Source organism: Fukomys damarensis, unplaced genomic scaffold (assembly GCF_012274545.1).
Source record: "Fukomys damarensis isolate Sample0158 unplaced genomic scaffold, DMR_v1.0_HiC HiC_scaffold_28, whole genome shotgun sequence".
In the NCBI taxonomy this organism is placed as follows: Eukaryota; Metazoa; Chordata; class Mammalia; order Rodentia; family Bathyergidae; genus Fukomys; species Fukomys damarensis.
The window spans coordinates 40,612,603-40,628,067 of NW_022900940.1; the positions used below are offsets into that span (position 1 = coordinate 40,612,603).

At 42.7% G+C, this 15,465-nt stretch overlaps 1 protein-coding gene across 6 annotated transcripts in view; it reads right to left on the reverse strand.

The window, feature by feature from the left end:
- Positions 1–15,465, reverse strand: part of Cacna1d (calcium voltage-gated channel subunit alpha1 D) — a 325,064-nt gene that overhangs the window by 128,143 nt on the left and 181,456 nt on the right. For 4 of the 6 annotated variants that reach the window (XM_010643039.2, XM_010643036.3, XM_010643043.2 and 1 more), the window contains exons 5-8: positions 12,254–12,396; positions 8,302–8,454; positions 7,580–7,776; positions 268–371 (exon numbers count right to left, since the gene is read on the reverse strand). In XM_010643039.2, coding sequence (XP_010641341.1) covers positions 268–371; positions 7,580–7,776; positions 8,302–8,454; positions 12,254–12,396 — 597 coding nt within the window. Of the gene's footprint in view, positions 1–267; positions 372–947; positions 1,052–7,579; positions 7,777–8,301; positions 8,455–12,253; positions 12,397–15,465 lie in introns of all 6 variants that reach the window. The other 2 variants (XM_033757092.1, XM_033757094.1) reach the window with 1 other exon arrangement.

Genomic DNA, 15,465 nt, shown 5'->3' on the forward strand with positions numbered 1-15,465 from the left:
TACTTACTTGTGATCCACCTCTACACATTCGATACTAGTGCTTCTGGGAAACATTTTCATTAACAGTGTTTGGCAAACATCAGAAACACAGAAATCTCACGGACAGATACAGGCAGAAAGAATCACAGTTCAATCAAAAGCAACACACCAAGGGGACATCAGAGTCCAAATGCATGCAGAAAAGCCATTAGAGAGCAGCCGGGAGACACGCAGAGCTGCCTCCCACGAGGCAGCAGGAGAATAGGCAACATGGATCCAACTGCTTACCCACTAAGGACACCAAGAACCAGGTTAAGGACGAAAAATGAGCCAAGGATGATCAGACTAACAAAATACACCCATGGCCATTCCCATCCTATCGCATCATTTACCTGTAAAATGTAAGGAGATCAGTTATCAGTTATCCATTTACTAAAGAGCAGAGCCCCAGCTGCAGCTGCCAGACCACTCAGTGCCTCTGCTCATGGGTTAGTGCTCCTGAGACAGAACTGGGCATAGGTCCTTCCATTTGTTTTTTCTTCAAATAAAGGCAGATTCTGTCATTCGAATCTACAAATGGAGCTTACTAAAATTTGGCCCTGTCCAGTTCATTTAGCTATAGTTTTGTACCCATGAACGTGCATTAAATTTGGATTCAGACCACGGAGACAATGATAAATGTGTCTCATTTTAGGACACACAAAAGGGCAAGCAACAAAAACTATTTAAATCCCAAGCAACAATGCTGATTAATTTCTGGTCAATAATCATTCTATAGCTCTCTTTCATGAAGGCTGGTGAGGTTTCCAGGAAACAACTTGGTTTGGGAAGCCTCAACAGAAAAGAAAGCATCTCAAAGCAGACATAAAGCACTTGGCACTCACTCTGCAGCCCCTCTAGCAAAGCCTGTGTGGTCTTGGCAACTGTTCTCAGGACTCTGCTTTCAAGATGAAAGAGGTGTAGCTTACCCGCTCAATACACCAAGTACAAGATTTAGTACGAAAAATGACCCAAAGATGACGAGACTGACAAAATACACCCAGGGCAATTCAAATCCCATAGCATCATTCATCTGCAAGAAATAAGATGGTCTCATAGGAGTGGGTTAGTAGGAGGATCTAATAAGGAGAGAGGGTCACATTAGACAGAGCATTTCATATATTTAATTAACATTTACACAGATTGAAATCAGAGATAACAGCAGCCAATGTATATTCATTGTATATTCCCAGAACACACAAGTGCATGGGTGGTCACACACGCACGCACACACACACACACACACACACACACACACACACACACACACACAGAGCTATTGAGACTTTCAGATCAATTAATAGCAGATCATGGCCCCAGGTAGGGAAATCAGTTGAAATTTTGCTCTTCTCACAGGGAATTGCCTTGACAGGTAATTTTCAGAAAAGGTTCTGGTAGAGGACAAAACTAGTGCTTAGCTGGAATCTATTTTCTGCTCTGGCTAAGTTGTAGTACTAACTCTGCTTTTAAAATTTGTCATGGTGGAAAAGTCTTAATTATAAAGACAAACTTGTAACATTTGACTCTACAAACTCTTTTTTTAATCTCCTAAAATAATAACCTTCTACTTGAAACCAATCTACCCAAGAAAACCTAACCCATTTTAAGTCTGGATTCTCTGCCCTCAGTGAGTAATGCACAACTAAATGAACACAAAAAAGAAAACGTTTCCTAGATCAACTAGCTGACACGTACATATTCAGGGGTGTTCTGGAGAAAGAGATTCCTTGTTCCTTTGCCTACAAGAGGACCCAGGCTTTGGCCTAGACAAGCTCTCTTCTGAGACACTAGCTCAAGCTGTGAGCTGACTGAGATCAGAAACCAAAAGAACTCTGTGGTCCTATTTCTGGACAAGCTCAAGCTGCACACTCAGACAAGGCCTCCTTGTCAGACCCTCTCTGGGAAGGTTTTGTAGTTAACAGCCTTTATGGCGCAACAAATAGGTGCTTTAAGAATCACAGCTGGATGGAACTTTCCAGCAGCACAGGTCAGCACTAAATTGGGCAAACACCTTTCTGAGGAAGGAGGTGTGTAAAAGACCAAAGAGTGCACAGAACAGATGACCCCATGTCTGACCCTGCTAGGATATCCAGAATTCCCAGCCAGTGAATAATCTGAGCACATCCATTGCTCTTCCCTTACAGGTGCAAGCCCTTACGGTTTTAAGTGTGTGCCTTCCTGCACATTATCTGGCTCCAGTTTTTAGCTTTACAGAACAGGGTTCATGCATTTCACAATATTTGCCTCATTCAGAAGCCAAACAGGAAAAGAGAACATTAAAAAAAATTACCTAACATCTGTTGCTGAAATCTACGGAGAGGGCATTAAATCCCTTATGAAACACCTGTTTGGCCACATGAAAATTGATGTGCCTAATAGAACCCATATCAGTCTGCACATCTTACATCGGCAATTAGAGTAATGAATGAGCCAGGGCCGTGGCTGCAATTGTTGATCTAATTAAGTTGGATAAACTAATTTCAGCAGGAAGGCAGAAGGCAATTCTTCCAAAGCAACTATACCACTAAACTTATTTTAAAACCCATGTGTAGAGAAGAAACAGGCCGCCTGGTGGAGCAGGCAGAGCTCAGATTCAAGTCAACATCTGCAACAGAGACCAATCAGGGCCTGTTTTCCTCCACATCGGAGGGAAGGTGTGTGGAGCAGGGGAGGAGGTGTCACGAAGAGGGGAGGATTACAAGTGGGGCTCCCATTATGAAACCTCACTCACTCTTCTACAGCTCCGGCAGAGTCATGGAACTGGGCCATCTGCTTCACCAGTCCTTTTTCAGAATTCAGTCTGGTGTTCCAGAGTATGGCTCTATGGTAGTAACAGCTGTCTGCTACACTTGGGAGGGAAATTTTTCTTTAAAGAAATCTAATTTCTTGGGAATAGGTACTCGGCAGATTTTCATTCGTTCAAGTAAGAAGTATCACCTGAAATGACAGCTGAGGAAAAGGTGAAGCCACAGAGGGACTTTAAATTTCTCTGCCAGAAGGCAGCTAAGAGACAAAACTTAAGCTCTAAGGGCCTGTCTTTGTCTCAACTAAGCCTTGTCAACTAAGCCCCTTTTGAGATGTAAGGATCTCTTAGACCTACCACGTACATAGGGAAAAATCAGAACTGCCAAGCTGTTCCCAAAAATACGCACATGAAGATAGAGAACCTGCTTGGGATTTGTCTAGATGGTCTTCATCAACAATGGAGAAATCAGCTGAAGATCTACAATTTAGATTATTTTAACAAATATTTTGTATCAAAGTTGTCATGGGGTGTCACTTAGTGCCCAAGAAATTATTTTTTATTTAGTTTGTTTACTCCCACTTTAAAGGATGAAATGCACATTTATGTCTCAATTTTAAAGCCCTTAAGGCTTTTTTTTTCTTTTGAAAAAAGAAAACCACTGGATGACTTGCTACCCTGCTTGCAGCTCCCCAGAGCATGGTGCATGAGAAAGGCAAGCCCTTGGCTGACGACCTAGAGAGGCGTTTCCCGGAGGCCTTGGAGACTGTCACTGACCCTGAGTACTTCCCGTACTTCCCAGGAGGGACCGTCAGCACCTCCACAGCTGTGTGCACGACTGAGGAAAGAGCACGGCGCTCAGGAAGGAGGCCACAAATGACTTGGATAAATAGCTTTCTCCTAACCAACACTTTTTCTATATTTAAAAACATTTCCTCTGAACTGAAGGAAAATTTTCTCCATTTGAAGGAAACAAAAACCACGAAAGGAAAAATACAGATTGTGTTTTCTAATTCTGCATCTTGTAGACAAGGAAATGAAAGCCAAGAGATGTTCCGTGACCTAGTGAGAGGCACACAACTAGCCTTACCCAGCTTTAACACTCCGTTCCCTCACTTCACCCTACTGCTTCCGGGCGACAAGTATGCAGGAGTCGAATGACTTTTGATTAGGTTTATGGAGCACCCTCTATAAAACAGCTCTACGATAATTTTTTTCCACAAGAAGTTAAAGATCCCATTCCCTACACATCAAGATAGTTCTGCTTTACGTATGCCTCTGTGCACAGGGGACCCGCTTTCCCTCTCGAGATCCTGCCAGCCATCTGCCAAACACTCTTGAGAATTAGGGCATAAATGAGCTTGAGAACACTGACTGAATATAAGCTTGGCTGGATTCAAGACAGTCCCCTCAAAAGAATTTGACCACCATACATAAACACCTGAAGAACTGAGAAACGTGCTTGCAATCAATATTTAAAATTGGAGTGCATTAGCACACTGGGAGGCTAATCAGAGCCCAGCCTGGGCAACTCAGTGAGACTCTGGCTCCAAATTTAAATTTAACAGCAACAACAACAAAAGGAATAGGGATGTAGCTCAGTGTAAATCTCTAAGTCCAACCCCAGTACTGATCAATCAAGCAGTAAATAGGATTTCCTTTAGGACTTTTCTTTATGCTCTAGTTGTAGATAAAAGTAGGTATCAGAAATGGCCCATCTACACTAATGAGACAATGGGCTTGGTTCCCTTGAAGGATGGGAACAGTTCCTTGTATCTGTTGAGCTCCTGCTTTGTATCTTGCTCTGTCCTGGACAGGGATGTTCTGTTCTGGGACACAGCTGTGTGTCTTCTGCTGATTGTGGGCTATAAATATTAGAAAGGCTTAATTTCTTGGCTCCTGCCTATTTATATAATGAGTTAATAAATGTAATCAACCAGTAATTAAAAGTAATCCTGATACATTGCAGAGAGTAAGATCTTACAGAAGACTCCAGAGGACATTGCTTAGCTGCCCTCTAGTGTTCTAGAAGAATTCACAAACAGCTGACAAGTGGAAGAATGCCAAAGAACAAGCCCTGAGTTCCACTTCAGACCAAACTATGATCCATAGGCCAAATCTAGCTTGCCACCTGCTTTTATACAGCTGTCAAGCTAAAGAAAGCTTAACACTTTTAAATGGTTAGGGAAAAAAGATTTCCTGACATATGAAAGTCATAAGAAATTCAAATTTAAGGGACCATAGATGAATTCTGGTTGGAACAGAGCAACCCTCATTCATGTATGTATGGTGTACGGCTGAGCGGAACACCTATGACAGGGACCACACCTCCTGTGAAGCCAAGTTCACTTACTATTTGGCTTCTTAGTAAAAAGTTCGCAGATCCCTGCGCAGATTGAGGATCACACTGCCTGATGGAGGACTCTGGAGATATTCAGTGGTCTCTCTATGTCCCACTGTTTGCATCTTTCAGACCCCAGCTCCTCTATAAAGAGTTATAGACTGGAGTAATGTTTATGAATTATTTGAGCTGCTTTATTAGAATAAAGATGCTATGTAATTCATAGAGAATGTAATTATATTGTCAAATTATTAACTAGGTGACTGTCGTACTAACAATAAAGATTATAATTATATCATCCTAGGTGATACTTAAAGTTTCCAAGAAAGCCGGAAGAAACTTTGGTTTTGAGTGCCTGGAGTTTTCTCTCTCTTTTAATCACACACTCCCAGAGTTTCCACTGCTTGACAACAGGACAACTGTTGTGAGAGAATCAATGCGCAGAAATATAACATAAAGTATAAAATTGCCTATTAGTCAAGGCATGTTGGATCAGCAGTTGACAATTCACCATGACAACAGAGAGAAAATAAAGCCCAGAAAAGTCACAAGTTTTACCTTAAAAAAAAAAATCAAACTATTATTTTCTGTATTATTTTGGAAGAAGGACTGGTCTGGGCTATCTGAGATTTTTGTTGTTGTTGTTGTTTCTTTCTATTTATCAGGAACTTCAAGGGAAGCCTAGGGTTGAGGCCTCACTCTGACAGGAGTTGTGATATGGGAGGTAAGAGTAAAAATGAATCCTATGTAAAAATTCGCCTAATCTGAGGGCCCTGTCACTGGCTACTGTCTCAGCCCATGCAATATAATATCCCTCCTTTCCATGAAAAGGCATTGTCTTCTGAATATAATTAACTAATATGCATACTCAAACAGACACATACATGCAAACACTCCTGCAACACTCATAAAAAGCAAGGGAAGAAAGAGAAACAAGATATAACATAATGGTAATGCTTCAATCTTATCAATCTAGGCTAACACTTTGGGCACTACAGATAAAAACGTATCTTTTTTGCCTGACACTGAACATGCAGCCATCCCCTAGTATCTGCAGGGAGTTGGTCCCTGGAACCCCTCTCCTTGAACACCCAAATCCACAGATGCTCGAGTTCCCTATACAAATGATAGAGTATCTGTGTATGAGCTCCGCAATCCTCTTGTATACTTTAAGTCATCTCTTATTCTTTTAATTACTAATACAATGTGAATGCTAAATAAATAGTATACTGTATTGTTTAGGGAACAATAAAAAGTAAGTCTGTACATGTTTAGTACAGATGCAACTCTTCTCTGAATGCAGTAGGTTACGTAAAGATACGTGGAACTCATGGATGAGGAACGCTTTGACATGGAGGACCAATTGCATGGCAACTTCTAGTCTTACGAGCACAGCGCTCACCAGAGAAGGGAAGTAAAGTCTATGTTTAATCATTATATTAGCCGAAGTTAACATTCATACAGTCCTGTGAAATTGAGAATTTAGAAACTATCAGAAACTTCTCAATGTATGGGCCTTCAACTAGAACCTGTAAATTCAAGAAGCACTTCACTACGGATTTCTTTTTAACAACTCATTATTGGAATCCCAGTTAACCACATTTGGACTTCACTTTAGGTTCAAAACCTATCTATTAGCTATTTTTTTTCCATCAAGTCTTGTACCATGGAAAATAATCCCTACACTTCTGTGAGCTTTCAAAATTTTACCCGGGGAAATGGCTGCTATAATACTACTGTACATTACTCATAGCAACTCTTCTGGCCCCAACAGGAACAAAAGGAATCAGACCTTAGTAATCAAAATGGTGTCCAATTGTTGGATTGGTTTAATAGCTGTGGCAGTTTGACATGCCTTTTCCGCCTTCTCTGCCAGAGCTCTGGAGCTCCAAGGAGAAAGGAAGAAAGCTAAGGGCTTGTGCCAGGTTGATGTATAGTAATGCTGACGATATAGAAGGAAAATGTTATAATAGTGGAAAAACTCCTGTTGGCTAAGGTTGTATTGAGCTATAGAAAGCACGAAAGGGATCCAAATTATGTCCCCTACCTCCCTTTGGGGACCTAGTTGAATAACTTGTCTTTGTATATAAAAGGACAGTTTCAGCCTGTGGAGGTCCAGGGGCTTCCTCACCTTGGAAATGACTCTTTGGCTCTCAGAGTGTAATCAGGACAGCCCTGGTCTTCCTGGAGTTCCTCCAAAGAGGACTACATGGCACAGCCAGCACCAATTTCCCAGGCAGCACTGGGGAAGGGAGGGCTAAAAGACCAGGAGCCAACAATATGCAGCAGCCTTCTAAACCTGAAACACACACTCTGATGGAGGAGGGGGAGCATCAAGTAAAGACAGAGCCCACTTCCTTTCCCAAAGAACTAGCTGTCAGGATTTCTTTTCGGGCAACTCTCCAGTGGCTTTCAGTACAGAATAATCTTTATCTAAGGGAAGAACATGCCAAAAACTCTTTTCTCAAGCTGCTTACCCAGTAGAGCACATCTGTCCAGCCCTCCATGGTGATACACTGAAACACAGTAAGCATGGCAAAGGCAAAGTTATCAAAGTTGGTAATGCCTCCATTTGGGCCAACCCAGCCACTCCTACATTCGGTGCCATTGGCAGTACACTGGCGTCCATTCCCTGAGAACGCACACGGAGCTGGGTCCTCTTCAGCTACGATATCTGTGAACAGAGGAAGCAGGCTGTGCCACACAGGAAAGGAACAGGTCACCCAAGCTAGCTGAAGCCCACAGCCTTTGTCGAAGGAGAGACTCCTCACCTCTCACCTACACCACCTCAGAATCCTAGCTGCCATGCAAGGCCCCCCTCATATACTTCCTCCTTAGTTGAATCTGCCATCTCCCCAGTCACAACCCACCGCTCTTTGTTCTCCACTCATTCTTACAGCGCCTTCCCCAAGCTAATACAACACGGTGTCACTGGTTTGCCTCATGAAGGGCCCTCATCTTGTTCACGAGGACATGTTACACAGGAAGTCAGGGTGGGAAAGGAGAGATTACATTCTAATTTGTTCTGGAAATCACTCACACTAAGAATTGGTTTGGTAAACTTGCTGGTCTACAGGTATTTGGCATTTTTCCCTCCTAGTTTTTTTTTTTTTTTTTTAATTTTTCCAAAACATTCTAGAAAAGGTTTTGGAAAAGCAAAAAGTTAAAGTTAAGTTAGTCAACCATTTTCATTACTCACCTGAGTCAGCAAAAAAACATGTTTTGTGCATTTTTCCAATAAAAAGTTCCAATCCTATAATAGCATAGATTATGATTACAAATAATACCAAAAGGGCTATGTGAAGGAGGGGAACCATGGCTTTTATAATGGAGTTCAGGACAACTTGTAAACCTAGGAAAGAGAAAAATAAGGCCATGAGTCAGGAAGACACTTCAAATGAGAAATGTATGACTCCTAATGTGCTACCTCTATTTATGACATATAGCACTAAGACTCAAAGAGAAACTTCAAAGGAGTTAATAATGTTAAACCTGACACGAGACAAGCTAAAAAGAAGCCTCAAATATCATCTAATCAAACTGGCTTACTAAACAGAGAAACTAAACCCAGGGAGAGGCCAAAGTCATCCAGTCACTCATTTAAGTATTTTTTTATCATTCAACCAAACCACTTGACCCTCTACAACTGCAAAGTATTAGGGTTAGTGCTTTGGGCAATATGAAGATGTATCACATAAAGTACCTCTCTCAAAGAAGTTACATTCTAGAAGGACACCAAGAATCTAACACAGATATCTCTACCTTCAGGTAGCACACAGATGATATATAAGTAAAACTGGTTACACTACAGAGGGATGAGAGCTGGGCAAGGAAAGATGACCCTAAAGCAGTTTCCCTCCTGGCAGGCAGGGCCAAAGGGCTGAGGAGATGGGCTTCCACAGGCAGGGACAGAAAGAGTACAGCACCAAGGGCCCAGGAGCAAAAGGGCTGAATGTGAGTGTGGGGTGACCCCTGATTAGTGGTCACACCGTGAGAAAATATCAGGAAAAGGAAGCAGATTGTGGTCACATCATTGTGGATTACAGAACCGGACTTTATAGACTATCAGCAAAGGCAGTTATTATAGGAAAACAAACAGGATGGACACAGGCAAGACAAGCAAAGCAGCGTAAAAGAGTGCTGGGGCTGCCCAGGTTGGTGAGAATGAGGACTGAAGATCAGGATGAAGCTAGAACTCAACAACTGATAGGGTTGTTAAGATGAACACTCAAAGTATCTGAGCCAGGGTTACGGGACCAAATCCCACTGCACTGAACAAAAATGAGTGTTTCAAACGGAGGTTGGTGCACAATGAGGGAGGCGGACAGGAGAACAGAGAGAGGTAAGAGCAACTTCAAAGCTGTGGACTCTGAATGTCAGACGGAATGTTAAAGAGTAACTGTCCCGCAACTACAATGTGGGCTAGGGAGGCGAGAGAACTAACTATTCAAAGCCAGGGTGCAGGTACGGCTGCCAAGGAAGAGAAACCCTATCCCTAACCCTAGCCCTATGCTGCTTAGCATGGGACAGGCAGGGCACAGGTCAGGGAGGGTTAGGATGACTTCAGACTCAGCAAGACTCTGTCTTTCTATGCTTCAACGAAAATGCTGGCTGTGCTGCCTTTAACTGTTTAAATGGTTTCTTTTGGGGGTGAAAAATGTACCAATAGGATAAATTTTGATATTTTGCTTCCTAAAAGGAATGGAGAGGAAAAGAGTGGTGACTCTTATCTATTTGGACAGGTTTGCTTATGTTTGAGACAAAGATAGACTATCCAAAATTATTCAGCAATGAGCTCTTCAATTCTAGGGCAGTGACCCATATGCCTTATGGACATTCTTATGTTTAGCGTAACTGTTGTATTTCAGACTGGTCAAACTGATGAGACAATAAAGCTGTACTGCGATATGAACATGTACACTTCCAGTGCAGTGGGCTCCTTTGGACATGACCAGTGTGTACAGCAGATATCAGAGAACTCACATCGAGGGGGAAGGAAAGGAATGGGAAGCACATCAGGCTGGGAATCGGGGACTTGGGGCTGGTGCTGCACAGCTAGCTGCCCACCAGAACTTGCAAAGTCACTGCCTTTTAACAGGCTTCAGTTTGCTCATCTCAAAGAAGGTGCAGAGAGACCAGAGGATCTTTAGGATTCTTGGAGTCTGATAAACATTTACCAGCTAGCTGAATATGGGTGTTCAAGAACTCATAAAGGTCTGAATTTCTACAGTTGCCTTTCACTGAATGATTGGTCACTCCCCCCTACAGCCCCCCACATATTATGTCTTACAAAACAGTCAGAAATATCTTTAGAAGGGAGTAGACAATTCTTAGAGAAGTATAAATAGTTACGTAGTCCTGGGAATCATTGCAATGATTTCGTGTAATGCAGAAGAAACCACCTGGCCACAACTGCCAACCAGCACTAGAAAGAGCATGGCCCAAAGCCCGGATTACTTCTCCCAAAATGCATCTGAGTTTGATGAAAGGATTGAGTTTCCCACCCAAGCAGTTAAAATCTGGGTTTAAAAGTCTTCATACAAGACTGAGACCCCCATTGCTCCCTGATGACCTGTGGGAGAATGAGATGTGGATTTCTACCAACTTCTTAGAGAAAGGAAGAAACACAGTTCAAATGGATTCTCCAGAGAATCAGGGAGCACTGCTCTAGTCATCACCCACACAACCGACATAACGCTACACCAGTTCTGAAGGTTTCACTGGTAGGAGCCTCTCATGCATGCACGGGCTACAGCCCTAGGAGTCTGCACACAGCACTTCATGAGCAGGCAGTCCAATCATCTGCTCTTTGGGGGAAAGGGCTGTTGTACTACTTTGAAATTAGATTAAGCTCTAACAACTAAATCTGAAAGACGATCTTTGCTCACTGAACTTCCCATTTAATCACCTTTCACTTAACAAAGTCAGTCATTCCCAAGGTATTCTATTTTCCTCAATTGCTTCCAGACAGTTCTGTGGTTTTGACTTCTACTGATCTTTTTCAATGAAAATAAATGAACCATCTGGAAAAACAAGTACACATAAAACACCACTTCCTACATTTTAAAGTGTTAAATTTGGAAATAGGGTGTGTGTGTGTGTGTGTGTGTGTGTGTGTGTTTTCCAGGAGGATTGTGGTGTATTTGGAGTGCCAACAGGTTTAATAAAATTTCACGAACTTCTGGAAAGGCCAAAAAAACAACTGTGATCTTCTGACGGCTTTATGACTTGTAGAAAACAGGCACACCCTGCATCAGTCCTAGATCCCTGTTTCAGCTCTGAGTAGGCAACCACCTAGGAAAGGTTTTAGGACTTCTGCCCTCTAAAGTCTCCAACACAGGGCATCCTACATGGGAACAGAGTCTTCTTATGTAAGTGTAGGAACCCTATAGCTCCCAGGGGGAGACAGACAGGGCATCTGTTCCAACTCAGGTGTCACTCAACCTGGCTAGAGATCTGAGACAGAAACAAAGTAGGGCTGGCACTGACTGGAACCACAGGCCTAATGCAAAACAACTGAGAGATTCCTCTGTGTTCCACTCACTGTGCTATGTTGCATTAGATTCTCATAACCACCTACCTACAGGTAGGTACTTCTGTGCCATGTATACACAGTGAGGAAGTTGAAGCATTTGTCCCTTCCCTTAGGGCTGGACAGGAACAATTCCTAATAGTAGAGGAATTCTCAACATACTCCTAAGTCTAGGCACCTGTCACTCCTACTCTGAAAACAGGCCATGAACTGAACCCTCCAACACCCTCCTCTGCGTCATCCACCACTTTCATAGTGGCAGGCCTGGAAGCAGGAAAACCACAGCAGGCTACTGTCAGAGAAGAAAACTAGACTGGAATCAGGAAGCCGACCCCAAGGTCTGCTGCCATCACCACCCAGCTTCTCTGCAAGAGGTTCCTCTACCATCTCAGAGTGACAGTGACCACCACCTGTCCCCTTTCTGGTGCTATCCTGGAGATCCAAAGTGACAGTGTAAGCCAAAGCATCCTGCCCACTGTGAAGGCCTGCACGGTCGGCTGCTGGGACACTGACAGATGCGCAGCAACTCACCTCACAGAACTCTGTTTCATAATCCTGAGACCCACCCAGAAGAAAAAGATCAGCGCACTCCTGGCTCTAGGAAACAAAAAGTGCTTACTGGGCACTCCTGATACTAGTCGAAGTGGTCGTAACACTCGAAAGGCACGGAGGGCTTTGACATCAAAGCCTCCTGATTTGCCACTAGAGTGGTTCCCGCCTTCTGTTTCTTTGGTTAATTGTTCCAAAATTACACTAAACAATCTGAAAGAAAAAGAGAGAAACAAGTATTAGAGTCTGCGTCCCAGGGAAGCAAAACAGGATGACAAGAGCAGTTATTTTCGAACGAGGGCTAATTCTGTAAGGCTGCTGCCCAAATAGAGAGGAGGCGAAGCAAAGACGAGGGCCCACTATGGATCTGAGCCTGAACCTTGGTCTACGGCGATGTGAGATGTACACCCAGAATAACCTCATCTATTTTCCTGCCAATGAAGCAGCCAGGAGTGGGGCCCCGGCCCCGGCCCCGGCAGGAACCCCCCGGGCAAAGTGATGGTCAGCGGAGCCGCCCACCCCCACCTGAAAGAATGATGCCCTCAGTGGTTACCATTTCTGAGCAGCCCCCATGTAGCTGCACTTCACGTGTGTCACCGTGCTAAGCCTCTTGACGGTGTTTTGCACCGGGAATTGCTGACAGTACTCTACACCCATGGAGACAGGCTCGATGGGAACAAGCTCTCTGCTCAAGGTCACACAACGGGGGGGCAGAACTAACACTCGAGCCCAGGTGCTCTGGCCCCATGAGAATGTACTTTTCTAAGGGCAGGGAGTTTCATTTGTTTTGTCTGCTTTGTCCAGCTTAGTGCCTACAACAGTTCCTGACACATACGGACTGATCACAGACAGCTGATGAAGAAAGCAGTGAACGACCTCAACAGCCCCAACTTAATGTGCTGTACTCTATCTAGTTCACTCACTCGAATGCACGCACACACCCACATACACCCGCACCCTCAGAGATACGTGGGGAATGATACAAATCACAGATGCTAAGGAATGGTACAAAGGCTAAAAGCAGCTACCTAAGGGAAGGTATTAATACTGTCATTTTCTCCTTTGAAATGTGAATAACATTGTATCTGGCAGCCACACTAAGTTTTTTCCTACTCTCAGAAGGTTTTTCAGATAAAGCTATTTTCAGGCAATCTGCTCATTTAACAGCTACTTTTGCTCTTTCAAATAAATATTTATTCTTCAGAACTGTTGCTCACTTTTTAGAACATAAATATAAAATTGCCCACTGCAAATAGCACCAACTCTGGCCAATCAGATTGTGGGAGTGATTGGCCCAGAAACAAAGAAGAGTTTCCTAAAGGTTAATTAGCAGGCAAAGCAGAAATTCTGCCCTCCCTGGCAGGCTGAAGGATCACTGAGACACTAAGTCCATGGCATACCGGGTGGTCTGATTACAGTCCTGATTGGGTACAGCCCTGTCATTGTGGGGCATTTATAGACCAGTCCTTTGTTTTAATAACAGTACAGTAACTGGCAATGAATCCACAGAGGAGGAAAAGAAGCCAGGTCTCTTCTTTTCCACAACTTCAGAGGTGGACTCTTCCTAGCCAGTACTGGGGAAACAGATCAAATTTATGACAGATTTCCCGTTAACATAGTTTCTAAAAATTATTGTAAACCCCTGCAGCAAGGCTAAAGTTAAAAGTCTCTCCTCCAAAACAAGTTCATAGCTTCACAAAAACAAAGCCAAAGGAAGAAGGAAAACCTCAAACTCTTCTAAAATATGGAAGCCACAGGAATTTTCATCCCAAAGGGTTAGGAAAGTAATTTATGCAGGTGGTGACTTAAGATCACTTTCAAGTATCAATATCTCGCAATGTGCACTGCAAAATACTTTCATCCCCGCTCCTTAGCAATGTCCTTGAAAACAGGTGAATAATGTCTCTTGCTCTCTTGTGTTGCAGAAGAGCCGACGCCACAGACAAAAGCTGGCTGCCAATCCCAGACAGTTAGGGGCTGTATTTGCACCTAACAGGTCTGAGGCACTAGGAAAGTCCCGCCGCTGTGGGCCCATTTCCTTCTCTGTGAAATGGGGAAACTGGATTAAGGACCCCACCCTTCCAATTTCATATTCAGTGATTCAATTTCCTCACCACTACCTTTGCCCAGAAAAGGACCTTGTGCCCGAAAACACAAGGACAAGGAAGAAAGCAATATTTGGTCCTAGGTTATTAAAATTTTACCCTGAGACAGGACAGGAAAGACAAGTTGTGGCCTGAACTAATAAAAGTCAGATGCACCACAAGGAAGAACCCGCACTCTTCCTCACCACACCTTAAAGGCTGAGGCTGAATGCCTGAGTACTTTTTTTTTTTTTTTTTTTTTTTTTTTTTTTTATTTTTTTTTTTTTTTTTTTTTTTGGTATTGGAGATTGAACTCAGGACCTGAGCTTGCAAGGAGGCGGCAGAATCACTGAGCTAAATCCCCAGCCTGCCTGAGTATTTGAAATGTCTTGAAAAATGTTTCTTGAAAACACAGGGGGGTAGGATAAAAGTTGACTCACATCATACTTTTCTTTAAAGGAAGTAACTTCAGCTCTGGGAGACCCACTGAGTCCTCTCTTATGGTCATCATTATTAATAGCTAATATTTTAAAAAGTCTATTACTTTCTTAATTTCTGTTATTGGGAATTTGCACAAAAGTAATAGGTCACTGTGGACTTGGAACACAAAATCCACTACTTTGAGATGCAGACCACAGTTGGAAACTTTAGTGAGTAGAAATTTGGTTCAAATGAAGACATAACTTGTCTTTTTCTTTTATAGAACTTTTTCACTGTTCTTTGATCAAAATTTAGTACATATTTCAGATAAAGAATAATGTTATGTTCTAAAGTTTTTCATACTTAATGAGAAGCAGAGACCAAAAAGCACAGCATTTTGGTTTCCTAAATGACTCTTAAAATCAACTTTATTGCAGCTTAATTTGCATGTAATGAAAAGCACCCATTTGGTGTGTATAACAAGGTAAGTTTTGACAGATGTACAAGTTGAAGTAACAAACACCACAATCCAGACACAGAACACCTCCAGCTGCTCTTTTCAGTTCCTGAGCAGTTGCCTTCCCTGAGCCCACCTTCAGGATCCATGATTGGCTATTTATCCATACAGCTTTTCTTTCTCTTTTGAACCTAGAGAAAAAGAATATTGTAGCATATTCTTCTTTTTGCCTATCTTCTTGTGCTTGACATGTTTCTTAGGTTCATCCAAGTTGTTAAATTTATCAGATTCTTTTTTTTTTTTTTTTTTTTTTTTTTTTTT